The sequence below is a fragment of the Phaethon aethereus genome, assembly GCF_964289735.1.
Source record: "Phaethon aethereus genome assembly, chromosome: W".
NCBI classification, from domain to species: domain Eukaryota; kingdom Metazoa; phylum Chordata; class Aves; order Phaethontiformes; family Phaethontidae; genus Phaethon; species Phaethon aethereus.
The window spans coordinates 14,988,546-15,008,453 of NC_138581.1; the positions used below are offsets into that span (position 1 = coordinate 14,988,546).

Sequence of the window (19,908 nt, forward strand, 5' to 3'; positions counted from 1 at the left end):
TGGTTGTTCTTCGGGCATAAATCTTTCTGGACCTTCCCTCGTATTTACCCTTCTATTTTCCTCATTTGCTTTCTCAAAAAACAGCTGCTTTTCTTCAGGAAGTAACGACGTCTTTAACAGAACTTGCATATGTTTCCAATCAGGATTATGATTTAAAATTATCATTTGCATAGTTCTATAAACTTTTTCTGGATTTTCCCTATAACACCCAGCCAACTCCTTCCAGTTCATTAGATCTGAAGAAGAAAAAGGAACCTGCACCCAGACAGACGCTCCCATGGGCCCTACAGCCTGCCTCAGTGGTGCCTGGACAACAGGGGCTTGCTGAGACCTAGTTCTTCCTGCATTCGGACTAAATCCCTCCGATCCTATCATTTGACCATTTCCTACTTCCCCACTAGCATTTGAAACATCATCATCCCACCTTCTGTCCACAGCACCAGCCACCAACAACTGCACATCCTCCTCATTATTCTGTTTTAAGCATTTTTTCACAATGCTACATGCAGAAAAACACCTCTCTTCGTTCTTGGTTTTCTCATTTTCTAACAACATCATTATAGCTCCTGAATCAGTTTCCATTAATTTACATTTTTTTCTAACATCACAATCATTTTGTAATGTGAAAAATCTACATATGGGACCTCATCCCATTTTCCTGTTCAGTGACAAAATAACATCAACTGCAATATAGTGTTATATCCCAGAGTTCCCATAGCTGGCCATTTTTCCCCATCTTCCAATTTATACACTGGCCACCATTGCATGCAATAGCGTTTCAATTTTTCCTTTGTTAAGTGATCCCCACCAAATTTACCCCAATTTTTAAGGATGCATCCTAAAGGACAGCAAGGAGATACTTCAGAGGAAAGACCAGTCCCCATATTATTGTTAAAGTCCTTTACTTATGTTCTCATACACTCAGCACGCAGTCATCTATGTGTATGTTATGATCAGTTCTACCAAACCAAATACCAATACCAAATGCTGGCTCTTTTACCAAAGTTATCTAATACCAACAATACTAATAAACCAAATCCTCTTTTCTTTCCTTGCTATCCTACTAATTGATATCTCAATTTAAGCGTTGCACCTTTGTGTCACTTACCACTCCAGCAGGGGAGATGGCCCGACAGAGTCCCCAAACAAGAGGTCTGTGTGCACTGGAGTCTAATTGGTCCACAGCTCCCCGCCGGTCACAGCAAGTTGATCCGGGCAAGTCCTTATGGCGGTGTGATCTAGGTCGCCAGAAAACTGTTGTCCGAAAAGGCGGATTTGTTACCCAGTGTGCAAGAAGCCAATTTCACACACAGAGATGAGATATCGGTTTATTCCAAATCTGCACAGAGTGGGGTGCTAGGTGGTAGGCCCACAAAGCTAGGGCACCCCAGTTAACACATGGAAAATATTTATACACTTCGAGGAACAGTTACCAGTATTTTCAAAAGTTGGCTCAGTCACCCTTGTTCCCATTGGTTCTCGCAAGCCTCGTCTCCACTTACAGTCACAGTGTTGTCTTCAAACTGCAATTATCTTATCATGTACTTAGAATTTAAGCCAGTCATGTAGCCTTTAGAACCTTGAGAATGTTTTTGGAAACTGTCAAGGATGATTAGTTGAGGGATTTATAATTACAGACCTCATCTTTGAAAATGAAACATCCTGGAGAGGATTTAGACACAGATGTAAATCATATGTACACATGTATATGCATAAATGGGCATCCTTGAGTTAGTCAGGACTGGATAATGAAGGCATTTCTAATCTCGATTTTGCCTCACATTTGTCCTTCAAGGAGGGAACATCCCAAAGCATGAGTGAACTAACTGTGTGGTTAATTAGTATGTTTAGAATAGTCAGCCAAAAGCATGATTAAAACTGAACCTTGAGTGAACTATCCTAATTAACATCTAATTAACATATGATTGGCATAATAGAAACCTGCCCCTGGGTGGGAAAAGCCCCCTCCTCACAAAAGCCCCTTCCTCACTGAGCATGCGCAGTAAAAAAAGAAGGATGCTGTGACTTTAAGTGGAGACGAGGCTTGCGAGAACCAATGGGAACAAGGGTGACTGAGCCGACTTTTTAAAACGCTGATAACTGTTCCTTGAAATGTATAAATATTTTCTGTGTGTTAACTGAGATGTGCTAGTTTCATCTAGCATCCAGACTTGCACAACTCTGTAATAAATCAATATCTCGACTCAGTGTGTTGATTGGCATTTTGCACACTGGGTGAAAGAACCCTGATTTAGGGACAACGGTACAATAATAGTCACATTGGAGGCTTAACTTTGTTGGCTTAAATTTACAATTTAGCCTGCAGCTTTTCCACACAAAGCCCTTTTTTGTGGAAAACAGCTGTATATGCACAGTGTGGCATGATGCTTTTAAAAGCAGACACCTTTAGCTACAGGTTTCCTACCATGCGTAGCTGCGATCTTGTTCCTGTTACGGTCACAGCATGTTATTTGTTCCTGTAGGGAATCAATTGCAAGAGAATATTGACTTTTTGAAAATGCCATTTCCAAGCTTTTGTGATTTTTGAGGAAGATGTGACTCAAATACATCCTAAGGCCCCAGAACCGGCTGCCGACACAAATAAACCCCACGCTTGTGTTTTGCTGGAAGTCGATCCTGTATTGGTGGTGGGGGGGGCTGACTCATCAGTTCTGAACACGTGGGGTTGGCAACGCGGCCCGAAAACCAGGCGAGAGCCTTTAACCCATGGCAGGCGAGCTGGTTTCCTCGACGGTGGCAGGTCTCGTGGACACCCCGCCCGACCCACACCTGCGGGCGGTAGCGGCTCGGGCACACCTGGCGCGGCGGAGCCGCGGCCGCCTGAGGGGCCGCGTTCTTACACCGGCGGCGGGCGGTGCTAAGCCCTGGCGGCGCCAAGGTTGCTATGGCGACGGGCGGTGCGAGGGTGCGAGGCCGCGAGGGGGCGTTGTGAGCCGTTCTGGGTCGTGACCATCGTGGTGGTACGTGTGGGGGTGAAACTGAAAGTGAAGGCCTCGGGCCGCGGCGAAGGGGGATTGAGTCGCTGGCTCCTTCTCATGAGTGCCTGAGCTACCCCGGCCCGAGCATGTCGGATAGTTTCGACCGAGCTCCAGGTGCTGGCCGGGGCCTGGGTCGAGGAGGTGCTGCTCTCCTCAGCAGTGTGAGTGCGTTGGAGAGTGGCCGTGGGGCCCGCTTCAGGAGCGGTGGTTCCCACAGCTCAGGATCGGCCGAGCAGCAGCACAAAATGGGCGGCCTCTTCCCGCAGCAGGAACCGTTGCGGTCTCCGAAGACGGCGCCGCTGGGCACCGGAAACGCAGGTACTGGCCACCGTGTAGAGGCTCCTTCCTCGCCCTTCTGGAGGTCCCCGGTGACGAAGGTGTCGGGGAGCAGCTCTCTAAAGCCTGCCGCGCTCCTCTCTGCGTGCACCGCCCTGCTTTGCTTGCTATTCTGACACCCCCGTCATCCCCTTCGCCGTCCTACTGAGAATGCAGCCCTTGGGCTTCTCCTTTCACCTCCCTACAGTCTGACCCCAGGGACGTGTCCTTTCTCCCACCCCCTGCACCTATGTGCTGAGAGGTCACCGTGGCCTGAGGGCCAGCACTCCGGGCATCCCGGGTGCCTGCCTGGTGCCTCTCAGCACTGCATAGAGATGAGCTGCGTAGGGTGCCTGGCAACTCATTTTTTCTTAGATGAGCTGTCACGTTTATGGGCTATGGGCCTGTGCCCAAGTAAAGGTGTGATGTTGTGTTACAGCCTGCTTGCAACATCTCTCTGTCCATCCCTCCCTTTATGTGCCTGCGCATCTGTATGTGTGTGTTTTATCCATTTGTTAATCTCGCTGTAGATGATCTCAGTCTTCCCCTTATTGAAGAACTCTTTAACTCTGGTCTAAAGGTTTGCCAAAAAATAGACCCAACCGAACTATAACGTAAACCATTGTTTGTTAGCTTTTTCAGATATCTGTTGTGGTTTAACCCCAGCCAGCAACTAATCATAGAATCTTTGGGTTGGAAGGGACCTTTAAAAGTCATCTAGTCCAACCCCCCTGCAATGAACAGGGACATCTTCAACTAGATCAGGTTGCTCTGAGCCCCGTCCAACCTGACCTTGAATGTTTCCAGGGATGAGGCAACTACCACCTCTCTGGGCAACCTGTGCCAGTGTTTCACCACCCTCATTGTGAAAAATTTCTTCTTTATATCTAGTCGAAATCTACCCTCTTTTAGTTTAAAACCATTACCCCTTGTCCTATGGCAACAGGCCCTGCTAAAAAGTCTGTCCCCATCTTTCTTATAAGCCCCCTTTAAGTACTTGAGGGCTGCAATAAGGCCTCCCTGGAGCCTTCTCTTCTCCAGGCTGAACAACCCCAACTCTCTCAGCCTGTCCTCATAGGAGAGGTGTTCCATCCCTCTGATCATTTTTGTGGCCCTCCTCTGGACCCGCTCCAACAGGTCCATGTTCTTTCCTGTGCTGAGGGCTCCAGAGCTGGACACAGTCCTCCAGGTGGGATCTCACCAGGGTGGAGTAGAGGGGCAGAATCACGTCCCTCGACCGGCTGGCCACGCTTCTTTTGATGCAGCCCAGGATACAGTTGACCTTCTGGGCTGCGGGCACACATTGCCAGCTCATTTCCTTCTTGGCAGGACTGTTCTCGATCCCTTCATCCCCCAGCCTGTATTGATACTGGGGGTTGCCCCGACACAGGTGCAGGACCCTGTACTTGGCCTTGTTGAACCTCATGAGGTTCACACAGGCCCATTCCTCACCACACAGCTGCTCGCTCACTCCCTCCTCCCGGTGGGATGGGGAAAGAATTGGAAAGGTAAAAGTGAGAAAACTCGTGGGTTGAGATAAAGACAGTTTAACAGGTAAAGCAAAACAAGGAATTCGTTCACCACTTCCCATTGGCGGGCAGGTGTTCAGCCATCTCCAGGAAAGCAGGGTTCTATCACATGTAGCATTTACTTGGGAAGACAAATGCCATAACTTCAAACATCATCATCCCCTCCTCCTTCTCACAGTTTATATACCGAGCATGATGTTGTGTGGTATGGAATATCCCTTTGGCCAGCTTGGGTCAGCTGTCCTGGCTGTGTCCCCGGCCCAGCTTCCCATGCACTCCTTGCCTTCTTGCTGGCAGGCCAGGATGAGAAGCTGGACAGTCCTTGACTGTTTAGCAACAACTGAAAACATCAGTTTGTTATCAACACTATTTTCCTTCCCAAATCCCGACTACAGCACTATACGAGCTATTAAGGAAGAAAATTAACTCTATCCCAGCTGAAACCAGGACAATATCAGTTTCTGTTTTCAATAAATTTAGGAGCTAATATATAAATATAGATTTGGAAAATGTGGCTTAAAAAAGTGTTTCATTGGATTTTTTTGCAAATGGTATACGAGAATGATAGTTAAGTGTCTTTCAGGATTATGTTAAAAATTAGTGATGTCTTCCGTTTATTGACCCTCAAAGTCTTGCCTTTGCATCTGAAATCTATGAAAAACCCACAAAAACAGCAAGCATATCATAAGATTTACTAGTTTCTCGGGTTAGCTCATGTTTTCATGGGGGAGGAGAGGGCTCTCCCCCCTCCCCCCCCCTTTTTTTTTTTTTGGTCACCTTCACATGAACGTTGCGTTCACTTTCTGTCACGTAGAAAGGCATCTAGAGTTTGCTAAAGTGAAACTTTATCCATATTTAAGAAAAAACAATAAAAACTATATTTGAAGTATACTTGAAAGTATATTTCTAGTATAAGTAAAAGTATATTTCAAGTCCTAAAAGTGATGTATTCTGTCTGAATACATACTAATTTAGCAATTTCTAAGAAAAACTGTTAACAAAAACTTTTCAGAACACCTGCAACAGGCAAGAATTCCATCTCGATCACAAGATAAAGTTTCAGTTCCTGATTCTGGAGTGGAAATGGCTGAATCTCAGGCGGCTGTGGCTCCTGTGGTAATGTCAAAGTTGTCTGTTAAAGCACCTGAGTTTTATCCATCAGGATACAACCAGAACTTCAATCAGAACTTCGCAGTGAGTGTTTATCTTCTCTTCTTAGTATGTGCCAATTTATTTATATTCAAATTAACAATTTTATTGAGATCTTGTGTATCAGATAACTCGAATGCTGCATTTGCTGAAGAGATTCCTAAAATTTGGATGATAACTTCCAGAGACGCAGTCAGAATGTTAAGTGATAATGAGTGAATATTATGCTATGTGTGAGAGCCTTTAGTGTGGGATATTTTGCTAAACCTTGATGCAGATGATAATATTCTATGTTGATTACACCAAGCATTGATTACACCCAACATCACAGTAAGCTGTCTTTTTGGCGACTGCCTCTGTTGTAGTTACATCTGCACTGCATTTTAAGTAAAAGCTTAGCTGCACTTTTATTCAGATTTCACAGGTTTTTGAAGCAAGTATGGGAGAAAGCTTTTCTAAGCACAGGCTTTAACTCTCCTAAATTTACTGTGCTATGGGTATGATTGGCCATGACTGCCTAACTTTATGTACCATCATGTGTCTCTTATTCTGTCTTATTCAGTGATATTGTATCACCAAAGGGCAAAAAAGTAGGGTTGGGCTCATCTCTAGCAGTTAACCTACCCACATACCTAATATGAAATATATTTGCAGCCAGACTAAGGGTAATCTCAGATCAATATTGTAGGTTCATCACGTAATAAAAGTTGGTATTTCTTATTTTCTACTCCCCTTGTCATCCATATTATTGCTACAGTAATTCTACTCCAGGGAAGATCTATGTGAATTCTTGGAATATCCTTTTGTTATGCAAGCAGACAAACTCTGGTACTATATATAAGTAGTTGGGAACTATTACTTTTACAAATACAATTAAGTGATAAAAAAATTATACTGAAACAAATAAATTTTGAATAACTTACAGAAAAAATACTTGATTTGAATGCTAAGCATGGTGGTTTGGTGTTTTGAATTTTTTTTTCCTCACCAATAAAATAGATGTTTTCTGGATGTTACCAGCTTTCCCAGCTTACTGAATAAAATCACTGTCACTGATAATACAAGCCCATAGCCAGTATACAACTGTTGACAAATGCCAATACAAACATGCTTCAGTGAATTAATCATCTAGGGGAAAAAAATACTACTTTTCCCCAGTACATGTTACATGTTTTCTATAAATAAAGAAAAAATGCCATTTGGAATGGCATACGTGTGCATATGTACAATTACAAAGTTTTGAGGCCAGCAATGTTGCTTTTCAGCTGTTTTGCAAAAACATACAAGCATGTGGGAGTTCCTGGTTGCTATGTTGTAGGAATATGCTATGAATATAAGTGACTCATCTATTAATGAAAATAACTTAAAATGTTAGCAAAACCTAGGACATTTGGAAGTATGTTGCAGGGACCCTAATCTAATCGGAGTATACTAGGCATAGAATAGTGATGTTTCAGACTTGTTAGTCCTTCACTGTTACAAAGTTTAGTTTTTTGGGGGTTTTTTTGGTTTTTACTTTAAGACTGAATTAATTTCATAAACTGGGTTCACCTGCAATAAAAATAAGGAATTTAGCACACTTTACTATTACACAGATTTTTCACCATGAGTTTTAAAATTTGAATCAAAACAAAGTTTTGAGAAACTTCTGTTTTTCTGACTTAGAATTAATACTTCTTAGCTTTCATTTAGAATGTTCCCTGGGATTTTTAGATCTGAAAACTTGCATTGTTTTTGCTATTTATTAAGCATTTATTGTTTTAGAAATAATGTGTTAAATTCCTTGTTTGATTGTACATTACTGTAATTACTATGTGTGTCCATATAACACTTGATTATTAGGTTAGTTAATCTCCAGTTAGTTCTGATACTCAAAACTATCAGTTACCTGTGAAGATGCTTTAAGGGGTACAGCATCCAAGGCATACTAGAATTTTCATAAAAACTTTACCGGGACTTCCGGGGGGAAAGACCTCTGTGGGATTCTCTGTTTGCATACAGCTGTCCGTCCCATAGGAAGTTGTGGATGTCTGCAGTAGAACTGGTGACTAGATTTCGGTTTGGATTGCCAGTAGGAAAGATCAGACTTGTTCTCTGGCATGGATATATGAGAATAATATGGCTGTCACTTCATCAGAAGGGCATAATGTTCTCACTTCATAGTTTTAGGAGTGAGATTTGTATTATCTTAAGTGGAATCTCCCCCTGCCTCTTTTTTTTTTTTCTTTCTCCAACTAATTTCAGAAAGGAGGCTAAGCAGCCTCAGTGGTGGGTTTTATACTTTTAGCCAAGCATGAGGGTGCCACTTAATCTCATACAACATGAATAGGTGATTTTGTACGTGAAACAGTCTTTGTACTTAATTTTGCAATAACTTTATTGTAAAATTGTTGAGTACGTATAATCTGAAGGGGAAAAAAAAAAACACTTGTTCCTAAGAAGTCTGAAAAAATCAAATCGGTGATAAATTAATGGTGACTAGGTTCCTAAGTGGAAATGTGAATATTTCTCAGGTATAGGAAAGTTGTAATTAGCACGTGTACTGAAACAGAGCCTGAGAACAGATTTGGCTCATGGATCTTTTCTATAGACTTTCTGGTTTTTATCTTTATGTAAATCAGAGGGATTTTAGTACCTAATTAGCCTTTTCATTGTTATGTCTTTAAACTCATGAACTGATTCTTAGTAGAAGAGTGGCAAATCTATTACCTTTAAGTTAGTGATTATTGGGTTTTTGTAGTGAATAATCCAGGATCCAATCCTATAGCTATCAAACATAAAGGAGAAGGATTAGACAGTGTTGGCCTGCCTGAGAAATCATTGAAATTAATGGAAACGTTCTAGTTGACTTTCATGGCTTTGAATCATAAATTTGTAATGAATGTGTAAACTTATAGCTTCTTGTTAGCCAACTACTGTTTAAAAATAACCAAGAGGAATTTGCTTTACTTTCTCTTAGTTGATACAGTATGTGGTGCTGTTAAATCTTAAAATCTGCCAGTGAGAAACATGAGTGGTTTATGTCTAGACGTTACTGGACTAAATATAATTAGGTTTTTTATGTATCAAGTGTTACTAATTTAGCAATATACAACATATAATAATGTTTTAATTATTAATTTTTCTCTTCCATTTGTTCTGTTCCCTGGCATAGTTACTAAATCCTAGACTGCCTTTGGAGTTGCATATTTAGTATAGGTAGATGAATGTGGTGCTGAGTTTAGCCTCTGTGTTTAGCCATTACAAAATGGGAAGAGGAGTATGAATACAGGGACACCAATATACCAAATGGGATTGGAGCCCCTTCCAGAACAAGGACAATTTCCTCCAAGATTGAATTTTTATCAGGTGAGGCTGAGAGGAAGATACTTTCCCCTCTGCTAAATAAGGATCTCTTAACAACCTCATGGCTGTCAGAAAGAGCAGCTTCTTTTACTAGTGTCCTGGTTTCAGCCAGGATAGAGCTGGTTTTCTTCACAGAAGCTAGTGTGAGGCTGTGTTTTGGATTTGGGATGAGAAATTGTTGATAATGTGCTGATGTTTTGGGTTGTTGCTGAGCAGTCAAGGACAGTCCAGCTTCTCGTGCTGGCCTGCTAGCAAGGAGGTTGGGGGTGCACGGGGAGCTGGGAGGGGACACAGCCGGGACAGCTGACCCAGACTGGCCAAAGAGATATTCCCTACCATCCGACGTCATGCCCAGTACATAAACTGGAGTTGGCCGGGGGGCGGAAATCGCTGCTCGGGTACAGGCTGTCGATCACTGGGTGGTGAGCAATCGCTGTATTGGGCATCACTTGTTCTTGCACATTCCTCTGTTGGTATTATCATTGTTGTTTCCTTCTCTCTTTCTGTCCTATTAAACCGTGTTTATCTCAACCCACGAGGTTTTTTTTCCTAATTCTCTCCCCCGCCCCACTGTGGGAGGGGGAGTGAGTGAGCGGCTGTGTGGTGCTTAGTTGCCAGCTGGGGCTAAACCACGACAACTAGCTACAGCATTTGCATCCTGTCGCGAATGAGTGGTTTAGGCTGCTTAAAGAATCACCGCCAAAGGTATTAGAAAGCAAATGATTGTAATATAAATTTGTAAAAACTGTGACTTAACAGAATTTGATGGCAAGGCCCACTCTATTACTTATTCAATGTGGAAAAAGCATACAAAAGAGAAACCAAATTAAAATTAGGTTAGAATGATTTACACGTGGATTGGGAGGAATTATTTACACAGGGAAATTGAGTCAGAATTGAGTTGATGTGATTTATCACTTGTGATTAACACTAAGGTAAATCACAAGTTATATAATTTTCTAACTAAGCTTAACACAACAACTTAGTTAAAGACTTAAAGTTCTCAAATTGCACACACACAGATATAGATATATAGAAAGATAGATAGATATAGAAAGGTACCTGTTAAAAATTCCCCTTGGGTCCAGTGAAATACTCACATTGAATGCTTTTGCATTTCTCAACGGGTGAGGGTTGAGCCTCAAGGAGCGAGGGTTTCAGCCTAGGTCCATGCCAGTCTTCAGCGACGGTCCTCCGAACTTATCGCGTACTTAAGAGTTCACGAGCTCTGAAAGGTGTCCCATTCAGAGGGAGATGCTGGTCACAGCCCGCTGCAGTCCAGGAGAGCTCAAAGGGTCTCACTTGGGACTGCTGTTTCTAGGATTGGGAGATGATTGACTTTAGGCATCAGTGAACTTCCATCCTTGCCACGATCATTTGCCAGTAATTCCAGTGACACTGGTACTGATCCACCCGAGTCACGATTAGATAAAATATGTTCCGGGGCTATCAGGGAAGGATTAGTTACTCCCACAACTGATAGTCCTGGGACGGTCAGTAACATTCCCTACCTTAGCTACACAAGAGTGCTTGGCATGGTCAAGGGGCTCTTAACTGCCAAACTCATTGCACCAAGGCCAAGACTTGATGAGAGTTCCAGGAGCAAGGGTGGGGGGGCCGGCCACGGAATGCACCACCACACATCCCCTGCAGCCTGGCTGGAGACTTTTCAAACAGGTTGTTTGAAGAGATGCTAGTTCAGCTGCATGTGACTAAGATGCAGTTATGCACAATAATGTCATAGTTCTGTGGAACAAAATAGTTTAACTTTATTGTACAGAACTTTTACTGGGCTATTTGAAATTGCCTAGTAAAAGTTTATTTCCTTTAGAGAAATAGAATATTTAGCAAGTTACACAGAGGCCTGTTAGCTTTTATTCTTTGCTTCATAAGCTCCAAACCGTTAGAATCTTAGAATAATTTAGGTTGGAAAGGACCTCTGAAGTTCCTCTGGTCCAATCCTCAACTCAAAGCAAAACCAACTTGGATTAGGTTGTTGAAGGCTTTATCTTTATGAGTAGTTAACAATTTGCCGCCATTTCCTTAAACCCATATTTTTTTTCCCTATTTCTGGTGGGCCACATTAAGTAACTTTGTCTTCAGTATTATTCACTGAGCAAATATTCTACTTAATTAAACAACATATGAAATCTTTCTAGTTTTTCTTCTGTTATATTCATGTGTTATATTGATGTGTCCCTCATTAGCTTAAGTTGCATACCCTTACTACATGGGTCTTGGAAGAATTTTGGAAAAATCTGCATTTTTACCCACACATTCTTCACAGGTTGTGAAATTAATGTCAATACTTGATTTTCAGCAATGTGTATTTGTCTTTCCCCACAGTTCAGATCCAGGGCTTTTATCTTTCACAGATCCATGTTGCCTCACAGTAGAGGAAAGAGCGAGGCATTTTGAAGGCAGAACGTAAAGGATATCTCCTCGTTAAGGGAGGGATGGTAGGGAGAGGGTAAATATAATTATAAACCTGATCAATGTATTTATGTCCGCTAAGTAAAGAAAAAGTGGTTTAAATTTTTTAGCTCAATTTTTCATTACAGTAGATATATTTTAGATCTTTTTCGTGTTAAATAGTACATCAGTTGAGAATTCTGATATCCTGTATGTTATCCTTATGTATTGAATCACTAATTATAAGTCAGTTCTTTAGCAATCCCTCTTTAGGCTCCTGCTTGCACTTCTGAGATCTCATATGAGATACTTTTTACAATCTTTTGTATAGTGTGACAAAGTGAATTATTTGTACTGTGTTATTACTAGTTATATCACAAAGTATGTTGCTTCCTATGCTTCTCCTCTCATATACTAGCATTGTAATCATCCAGAACAGCATTGACTTTAGAGACTGTTACATACATTCATTTTTGAATGGACAAAATTAGCAGTCTTCTGTTCCATCAGCAGGAGCATAAGCATTGATTAAAGTGGTATTGTTCTAGCTCCTCCTTTCTTTAGGGACCAGGTGTGTTTACTGTCTGTTTTTTAACCTAAGTAACTGCAAATTAATGCAATATCATTTGAATAGTTTAATTTCATGCCTTGTAGTCTTTCATCCATTGCCAGGAGATTCAAATTTGATGACTTCAAAAGATAGTTTTCCTGGCTGTATTTTGTACATGGGAACACTACACTGTATTGTATTTCTCACAGAATCATTAAGGTTGGAAAAGACCTTTAAGATCATCAAGTCCAACCACCAACCCAACACCACCATGCCCACTAAACCATGTCCCCAAGTGCCACGTCCACGTGATTTTTGAACACTTCCAGTGATGGTGACTCCACCACCTCCCTGGGCAGCCTGTTCCAATGTTTGACCACACTCTCAGTAAAGAAATGTTTCCTAATATCTAGTCTAAACGTCCCCTGGCGCAACTTGAGGCCATTTCCTCTCGTCCTATCACTAGTTTGTTGGGAGAAGAGACCAACACCCACGTCGCCACAACCCCCTTTCAGTTAGTTGTAGAGAGCGATAAGGTCTCCCCTCAGCCTCCTCTTCTGCAGACTGAACAACCCCAGTTCCCTCAGCCACTCCTCATAAGACTTGTTCTCCAGAGCCCTCACCAGCTTCATTGCCCTTCTCTGGACACGCTCGAGCACCTTGATGTCCTTCTTGTAGTGAGGGGCCCAAAACTGAACACAGTATTTGAGGTGTGGCCTCACCAGTGCTGAGTACAGTGGCGCAATCACTTCCCTACTCCTGCTGGCCACACTATTTCTGATACAGAATAGAATTTCTCCCCCACCTGCATATTTTGGAGCACTTTTGTGTTCTATGTAAGCTCAAAATATTTTGTTTCCAATTTTCAATTATTTTTCCTTCTACAGTTCATATATCTGCAGCACAGTTTGTGTATACATCAGGAAAGGATGTTGAGCCTCAGTTTGGTAGTTTTATTCTTAACAGGTATACTTACTTGTTAGTTTGTTAGTTAATCTTACACCCAACTTGGCAAACTGATTTCTTTTTAATCTGTCTTTTGATGTGTTTTGCTGGGAGACCCCAATATCTATAAAAACATGTTATATAGTTCTTAAAATGATAGGATTACTGGAGATTTCTGATGCATTGAGGTCTATGCTCTCTAAAAATGTTTAAGTGAACTGTGTAATAAAGATCACTATCAAGTATGCAGAGCATCAGGAGTTACTCAAGACTAAGGGCTATATGGTTACTTCTGGAGATAGTAAGTGTAACAACTTTATTTTAGGTTCCTTTTAAATAGCTGGTATATTCTTTCACTGCTGTAGGTTTCTTCCTTTGAAGATGGAGATGATGGCTATCTGACTTTGGCAGAATATGTACAAGACTTCCTAAATCACCTCACCAAGCAACCAGGTGGTTTTGAAACTGAAATAGAGCGGTTTGCCGAAACACTGAATGGCTGGGTCACTGCAGATGAAACTTTGCAAGAACTTGTTGAACTCATATATCAGCAGGTAGCCTGTGTATTCTGTCTTATAACATGGATGTTATGCCTCTGTTACCTAGTGTCCAAGATATGCATGCTAGTATTATTTGTTATATCGTCATACCTACGTAGTATTTTAATGGTTTGAATTTTTCTTTTTAGACTGAAACGTATAAGGAAAGATTTTTCTCAATAAACTGAAATGATAGCTCAAGTGTGGGATACTTGGCTGGTTGATAAATTTCCTCGATTTACTCTGTTTCCTTTGCTGTGTATTTGAATCTCCTGGGTCACATACTAGAGTTGAAATTACAGCAGTTTAATTAAAGGAGTTATATTTGAATTGCTGGATTTATATAGTAGAGACTGAAGAAACTCTTAAGCAATGTCAGTTGTACATTTTTATTCTATCCTACAAAAAATTTCTTCATAATACTTAGATATTTTTCATTCCTTGGTATTTTAAAAAAATAAATTTATACCTACTGTACAAATCGCCCTTTGGGAAATGGTCTTTTACTGACAGGCTTTGTTCTTCATTTGGAATTATACCTATTTCAGAATGGCATAATTGGAAAAGGGGAAAACTAGTCTGCTAGTAACTAGGTCCAGTCTCATTGATGGCCATGGAAATGAGGACAGAGACCTTGAATTGAACTCTGTACTAATTGGGGGAGCCATTGGAAAGAACAGCTTAATCTGTGTTGCTAAGCAAATGAGCTGCTGTTAAGGTCTTCTGGGCTTGCTGCAGAGAATTAAGTCACACTTGTGCTTGCTATTTATTACATTGTGTGTCTCAGTTTCCTGAGTTGCTTTCAAATTCTACCTTGAAGAATGTAAACTTTATTCACCTTTTAAGTGCAGATCCTTGCAAATTTTTTTTACTGTGAAATAATTTGGGGTACGTAGAAGCTGTGTGACTGGTTGGTCATTGTACAGAACTGGAGAGTCTTAAGTTTCTTATTATAATACAGAATTGATGCACATTTAATTCAGAACAGTTTAGTTAGACGTTAAGATTACCTGTGCTGTGTTTGGCAGCATCATTTTCCCATCCTTTATTTGGACACATGGAGAATAGTTAATAAAATATGGAAATATTCCATATCACTTTATTGGAAGAAAAAAAGAGGAATTTATCCTATTTATAATGTCATATATGTTAAATACATTAAATGAGTCAATTTAAGTCTTTTAATGTTACCTCTTCTTCTCTCCCCCTATTTAAAACAAGTCCAATGTTAGGGTTGGCTGTGCCTTCCTGAACTGAGAAGCATTGAGTGTTATCAGTCTGAAATATAACAGTTTTATGTGAAAAATAAAATTTAGCTCAGTGCAAAATGCTGTCCTAGTATCCAGAAGCATATGATTTTAGCTTTGTGTTATGTCAGGATATGATAGTGTTTGAGTGTCAGTCGACTATGCTTATTATTCTTCTGTCATGAGATTCTGCTCAAGTATTTGTTTCTTCATCCTGGTTTATCACAAAACTTCAATAAAAATTGCTGAAGTGTGTTTATAAGCATCTGCTTCAGTGATGTTTGAGCAGATTTACAGATGCTAGGTTTGTGAAGGAAAAAGGCTAAAATGAAAGAAACCCCAGTCCTGTACCATCTTCCCTTCATCTGAGTATCAGGTATCTTAGTCTGTCTATAAGAATTAATTATCTACTTCCCCTTGTTCTTCTTAATCCATTTATGTCTCGACAGAGTGAAGTGCCAGTTCTTCTGTTTTCCAAAAGTTGAACATTCTGACTTCATGGTTTAATCTTGACTGTTGTCTAGTTAATACAGTGGATTGTTGCTGTTACAGCAACTAAAATTTCTGAAGATACATATTGGTAGACTAGCCTTCATGCTTAGACTGTGACTTTTTTAGAGTTGGAGATAAACTGGGATTACCAAGAAACAGTAATTCAGGGAAGGCGTTATTGCACTATAATGATTAAGATGATGTGAGGTGGTTTTCTTTGGTCTCTGTGTGCTATGCCAGGTCATAATACCCAAAATTGAATTGTTTCAGTATTTGATGCAACCATAAATACCGACCAACTAATTGGGAAGATAATGGTTTAAAAAATACAGACGAGGTTTGAAGAAGTTGTGGGTTTTGGTGGGTTTTTTGGTTGGGTGGTTGGGTTGTTTTTTTTTGTTGGGGTTGGGGTTTTTTGCTGTTTTTTTTAGGAAAGAGAAGTGTGATTTAAGTGATGTATTTTGCCTTATAAAAAGGGGGACACCTCTTCTGGTCCAAGCAACTGATTGAACCAAAGCATAAAAAAGCTTGTTAGCTATTTCACATGCCTCTTACTGGAAACTGAAGTCAATTTGACTATCTTAATTACTTAAATTTGTTATATCTTCCAAAGATACCTCGGTTCTTTCCAGCAATGTTATGCACATAGTACAGTTATGTTGAGTGCATATTTTCTTCTGCCTGTAGAAGGTAACTAGCTACCTATAATGCATTGACATGCTAATGGAAAGATGCTTTTTTCAAACATGTTAGAAGCAGAAGCATGCAAGCACATCTATAGTGCTGATAGATGATCAAGATGTAAAAGGAATGTTCAAAGATGATAAAGCCAAAGAAGTTTAATGAATTCTTAGTATCACTGGTGGGTTTTTTTGACAGAGCTGATTGAGTTACTTGGACCAGAGCCTCTTTTCACTGAAGCTGTATCTGAGAAATAATCTCAAATTCAAGTCTTGTTAGAAGAGAATTCAAAACAAATGAACAGTAATAAATTGACAAAATAAGGGGATGTTCTGCTTTAAGTTCTAAGAGAGGTTGAATGTAGACACTAATGAATTCCCAATTACTTTTTCCACCTCTTGGAATTTTCAAGTATCAGATTGAAAGCAAAATATTTTTCAGACAGTGTGTAACTTATGTTGTGGAATTTCATTGCCACCACCTGTTTTTAGATGATAAAAGTATAAATGTTCAACAGTAACAGTATTTGTTTTGGAAAAAAGGACCCATCAAGAGCTATTAACTGTAATGATACAGTTTTAATATCTGAATCAGAAGTTTGCTGTTCTGCAGTTTGCTGGAGCATGTACAGGAGAAAGTATTTATCTTTACTTGCCATGTTTTTGTGCTCTTTCCCTGGGTATTCACTATTGCCAAAAATAGATTTTAGGATAAATAGCATTTAGACTGTATGAAGGTTATTTATTTTGTTTTAATGCACTCATCGCTCCTTGAGAGAGTGCATGTCCTTGAAAAAGTGTCTTAATGTCCACTTTATGGGGTTTTTTTGTTTGTTTTTTATAAACAGTTTGTAAGTGACTTTCGGACACTCTGGTGTAGGTCACAATGGAGAAGTAGAATTGAGGACACATGGTATAATGGTGCTTGTTTTCTTAAAGCCACAAAATCACAGTATAATGAACTTCTAAGTGCTGAAATGCATATAGCAAAGTGTTTATGTGATACAAAAATTAACATGAGAAATAATAATTATCAATCTTCTGCACTTCAGTTGTCTAGTCAACTGTTGTTAAACACAGTTTTCCAGAAAGCTTTTAAAGATATTTCCTGATAACCTAATCATGACTTTTATGAATAATTTATTTTTCCACTTTTATTTTTGAAGGCCACATCTATCCCAAATTTTTCCTACATGGGAGCACGGTTGTGTAACTATCTATCTCACCATCTAACCATTAGTCCACAAAGTGGGAACTTCCGACAGTTGTTACTTCAAAGGTCAGTATCAGCATGTCATTTTAAGCCTGTTACTTTCTCAGGTTGTCTTCCTCTTTTGTATGTAACTCTTAACATAGCATGCAAAGAGATACATATTTAAAATAGAAGTTTAGATTGAGGATTATTAAAGCACAGGTACATACTGGATATCAAATACATACATTTTAAAATATTTTTATATTTTTTAATATGGAAATAGGACTCAATTTGGGGTTCTGTAGGCTCTTTTGAACTGAGTATATTAGATTGATACTGGATTACAGGGTAAATTTGAAAGCTAGTCAACTTTAAAAGTATACTAAATGCATGTATATGTACTGTTCTTGTCCTTTGACTCTTGCCAGGACTTATTTCATTGTGTTTTTTCTTTAATTACTTTTCTGGCTGGTGTTGCTGTGTAAGGTTTATTCATTGATTGTCTAACTGACTTTACACCTATGAAGTAGATGCATAAAATCCAGAAGGATAAATTTCTTCAATTTTCAGTTACTACAGAATTTGGGGGCTTACGGTTTAATAACGATTAAACTTCATAGTTGACAAAAATGCAACATTTTTTTAAATGGATATATTTCCTTTTAAATCTTACAGTATGACATTTGAAGGAGTAGTACACTTTAATACTTCAGAATTCTTTAGCAATTAGCCTTTTTTCTTTAAGGACTTTTGGCTTTCTAAGCTTCAGACTTGCTTCGTATTTTAAACGTTTCACTTAGTCTTATGTTTAGGAGCAAAGGCATGATAAACTTAAAAGAGCATCAGAATGCACTACTGTTAATCAGGAGCAGTACCTTATGGAGAAGCTGAATTTCTTTTTTTTTCTTTTTTTTTTTTTTTTCTCCTTATCCCAAAGCAGATGAGCCTTTTTGCCTTCAAAATTATCCCTTCTATCTTGTGGGGTTTTTTTAACTGTGTTACTTAAACAATACCATGAAGGAAATCCCTGTTAATGTTGGATTATCTGATTCCTGGTTTTAAAGACAACTCAATGGATAACATTCCTTTTAGCACCCTGAAGCCATAAAATTAAAGTTGCTCATATTTCTATTGCTAATGTGGATGGAATTGGGGTGGGGGAGATAAACAAGCTAACAATATGAATACAGAAAACTCCTGTTTCTCAGCCCAAGTTTCTACTTCAAATTTTTTATTTCAACTCCTTAGATTTTTCCATTTCTCAGGTATGTATTAATCTATTACATAACCATTGAGAATACATTGGAGGTTGTCTTGCTTTCCTTTTTATTTCAAATACTTTTACTTTGTATTTGAGCTGCTATGTAAACTTGTATATTTTGGACACAGTTGTGGAATACTAGAAAATTACCTCACTGCCATGTTATCTTAATCCTCAGTATTTGCATTTATATCTAAATTATGCATCACTCACTTAAAATGGTGGGATAAAGAATTTATCAAATAAGTGTAAAGGCATCTAAGACAATGTGGGCAGCACCCTGAAACAGGGAAAATGTCTTTCAGAGTATATCTACTTTATTTCTGTTGATGTTTGGCTGCCTATGTTAAACATCCTGGACCCATATTCTAATATATAAACTGTGTAACTGTCTTTTAATTTTTACGTGTTGCAATTTGCTCTATTTCATTTTGCTGTCTCGGGTATCTCAGTGCTTGAAAACACAATCATGTAATCATATGTGTTCATAAAGACAATGTGGTTTTTTGTCCTTCTAGATGAAGTCCTGTTACTTCCTTCACAAATCATACTTCCTAGCATTCAGCATTTAATAGTTTTAGTGCAGTGAATAAGTTCTTAGCATTCTATTAAATAAGTAGCTAGTTACATATGTTGGGATGTCTACAGATTTTTGTTTTAATGTTTTCAGGTGTCGAACAGAGTATGAAAACAGAGATAAAGCTGCCAAAGGAGATGAGACTACTCAAAAACAATTTCATGCCTTTGTGTTGTTCTTAGCTGAACTTTACCTTAACCTAGAGGTAAGAAGAAAGTTGCATGTCAGATGGTTCTTCATTAATTTTTGTTGTATTTAGGTAAACACTAAAATGGAATATCATTTGAGGTGTGGGGGTGTTTTTTGGTTTTTGTTGTGTGCTTTTTTGTTTTGTTGTGGGGTTTTTTGTTTTATTTTTTAAAAGGAGAGAGGAATAAAGTAAAAGAACTTCAGAACAGTTTCATTAAAATGTGTGTCCAAGAAACAGATAAACAAAAAAGGACAAGATCATCAGAAGAGAAATGTATAAAGATTTAAAAAAAGTGTAAGAATTCATAAAAAGAACAAACCATAAACCACCTTTGGAATGAAGTTTTTGGTATTTTCTTTTGTCTGGTAAAACCACCAGATTACTATACTTAACCAACATAGGAAATGTTACAACCTAGCAGCAGATAACCCATGTAATTCAGAATTCAGCCACTAATAGGAGCTATTATCAAATGCTTGAGGA

General features: G+C 39.3%; 1 protein-coding gene across 3 annotated transcripts in view; it reads left to right on the forward strand.

The window, feature by feature from the left end:
- LOC309415192 (polyadenylate-binding protein-interacting protein 1) overlaps window positions 1–19,908 on the forward strand; it is a gene marked incomplete at its 5' end in the record, with an annotated part of 40,784 nt that overhangs the window by 10,388 nt on the left and 10,488 nt on the right. The window contains 5 exons of one of the 3 annotated variants that reach the window (XM_082012639.1): window positions 3,086–3,317; window positions 5,856–6,037; window positions 13,610–13,798; window positions 17,369–17,481; window positions 19,329–19,440. In XM_082012639.1, the coding sequence (XP_081868765.1) occupies window positions 3,086–3,317; window positions 5,856–6,037; window positions 13,610–13,798; window positions 17,369–17,481; window positions 19,329–19,440 (828 nt within the window). Of the gene's footprint in view, window positions 1–3,085; window positions 3,318–5,855; window positions 6,038–13,609; window positions 13,799–17,368; window positions 17,482–19,328; window positions 19,441–19,908 lie in introns of those variants that run through there. The other 2 variants (XM_082012640.1, XM_082012641.1) reach the window with 2 other exon arrangements.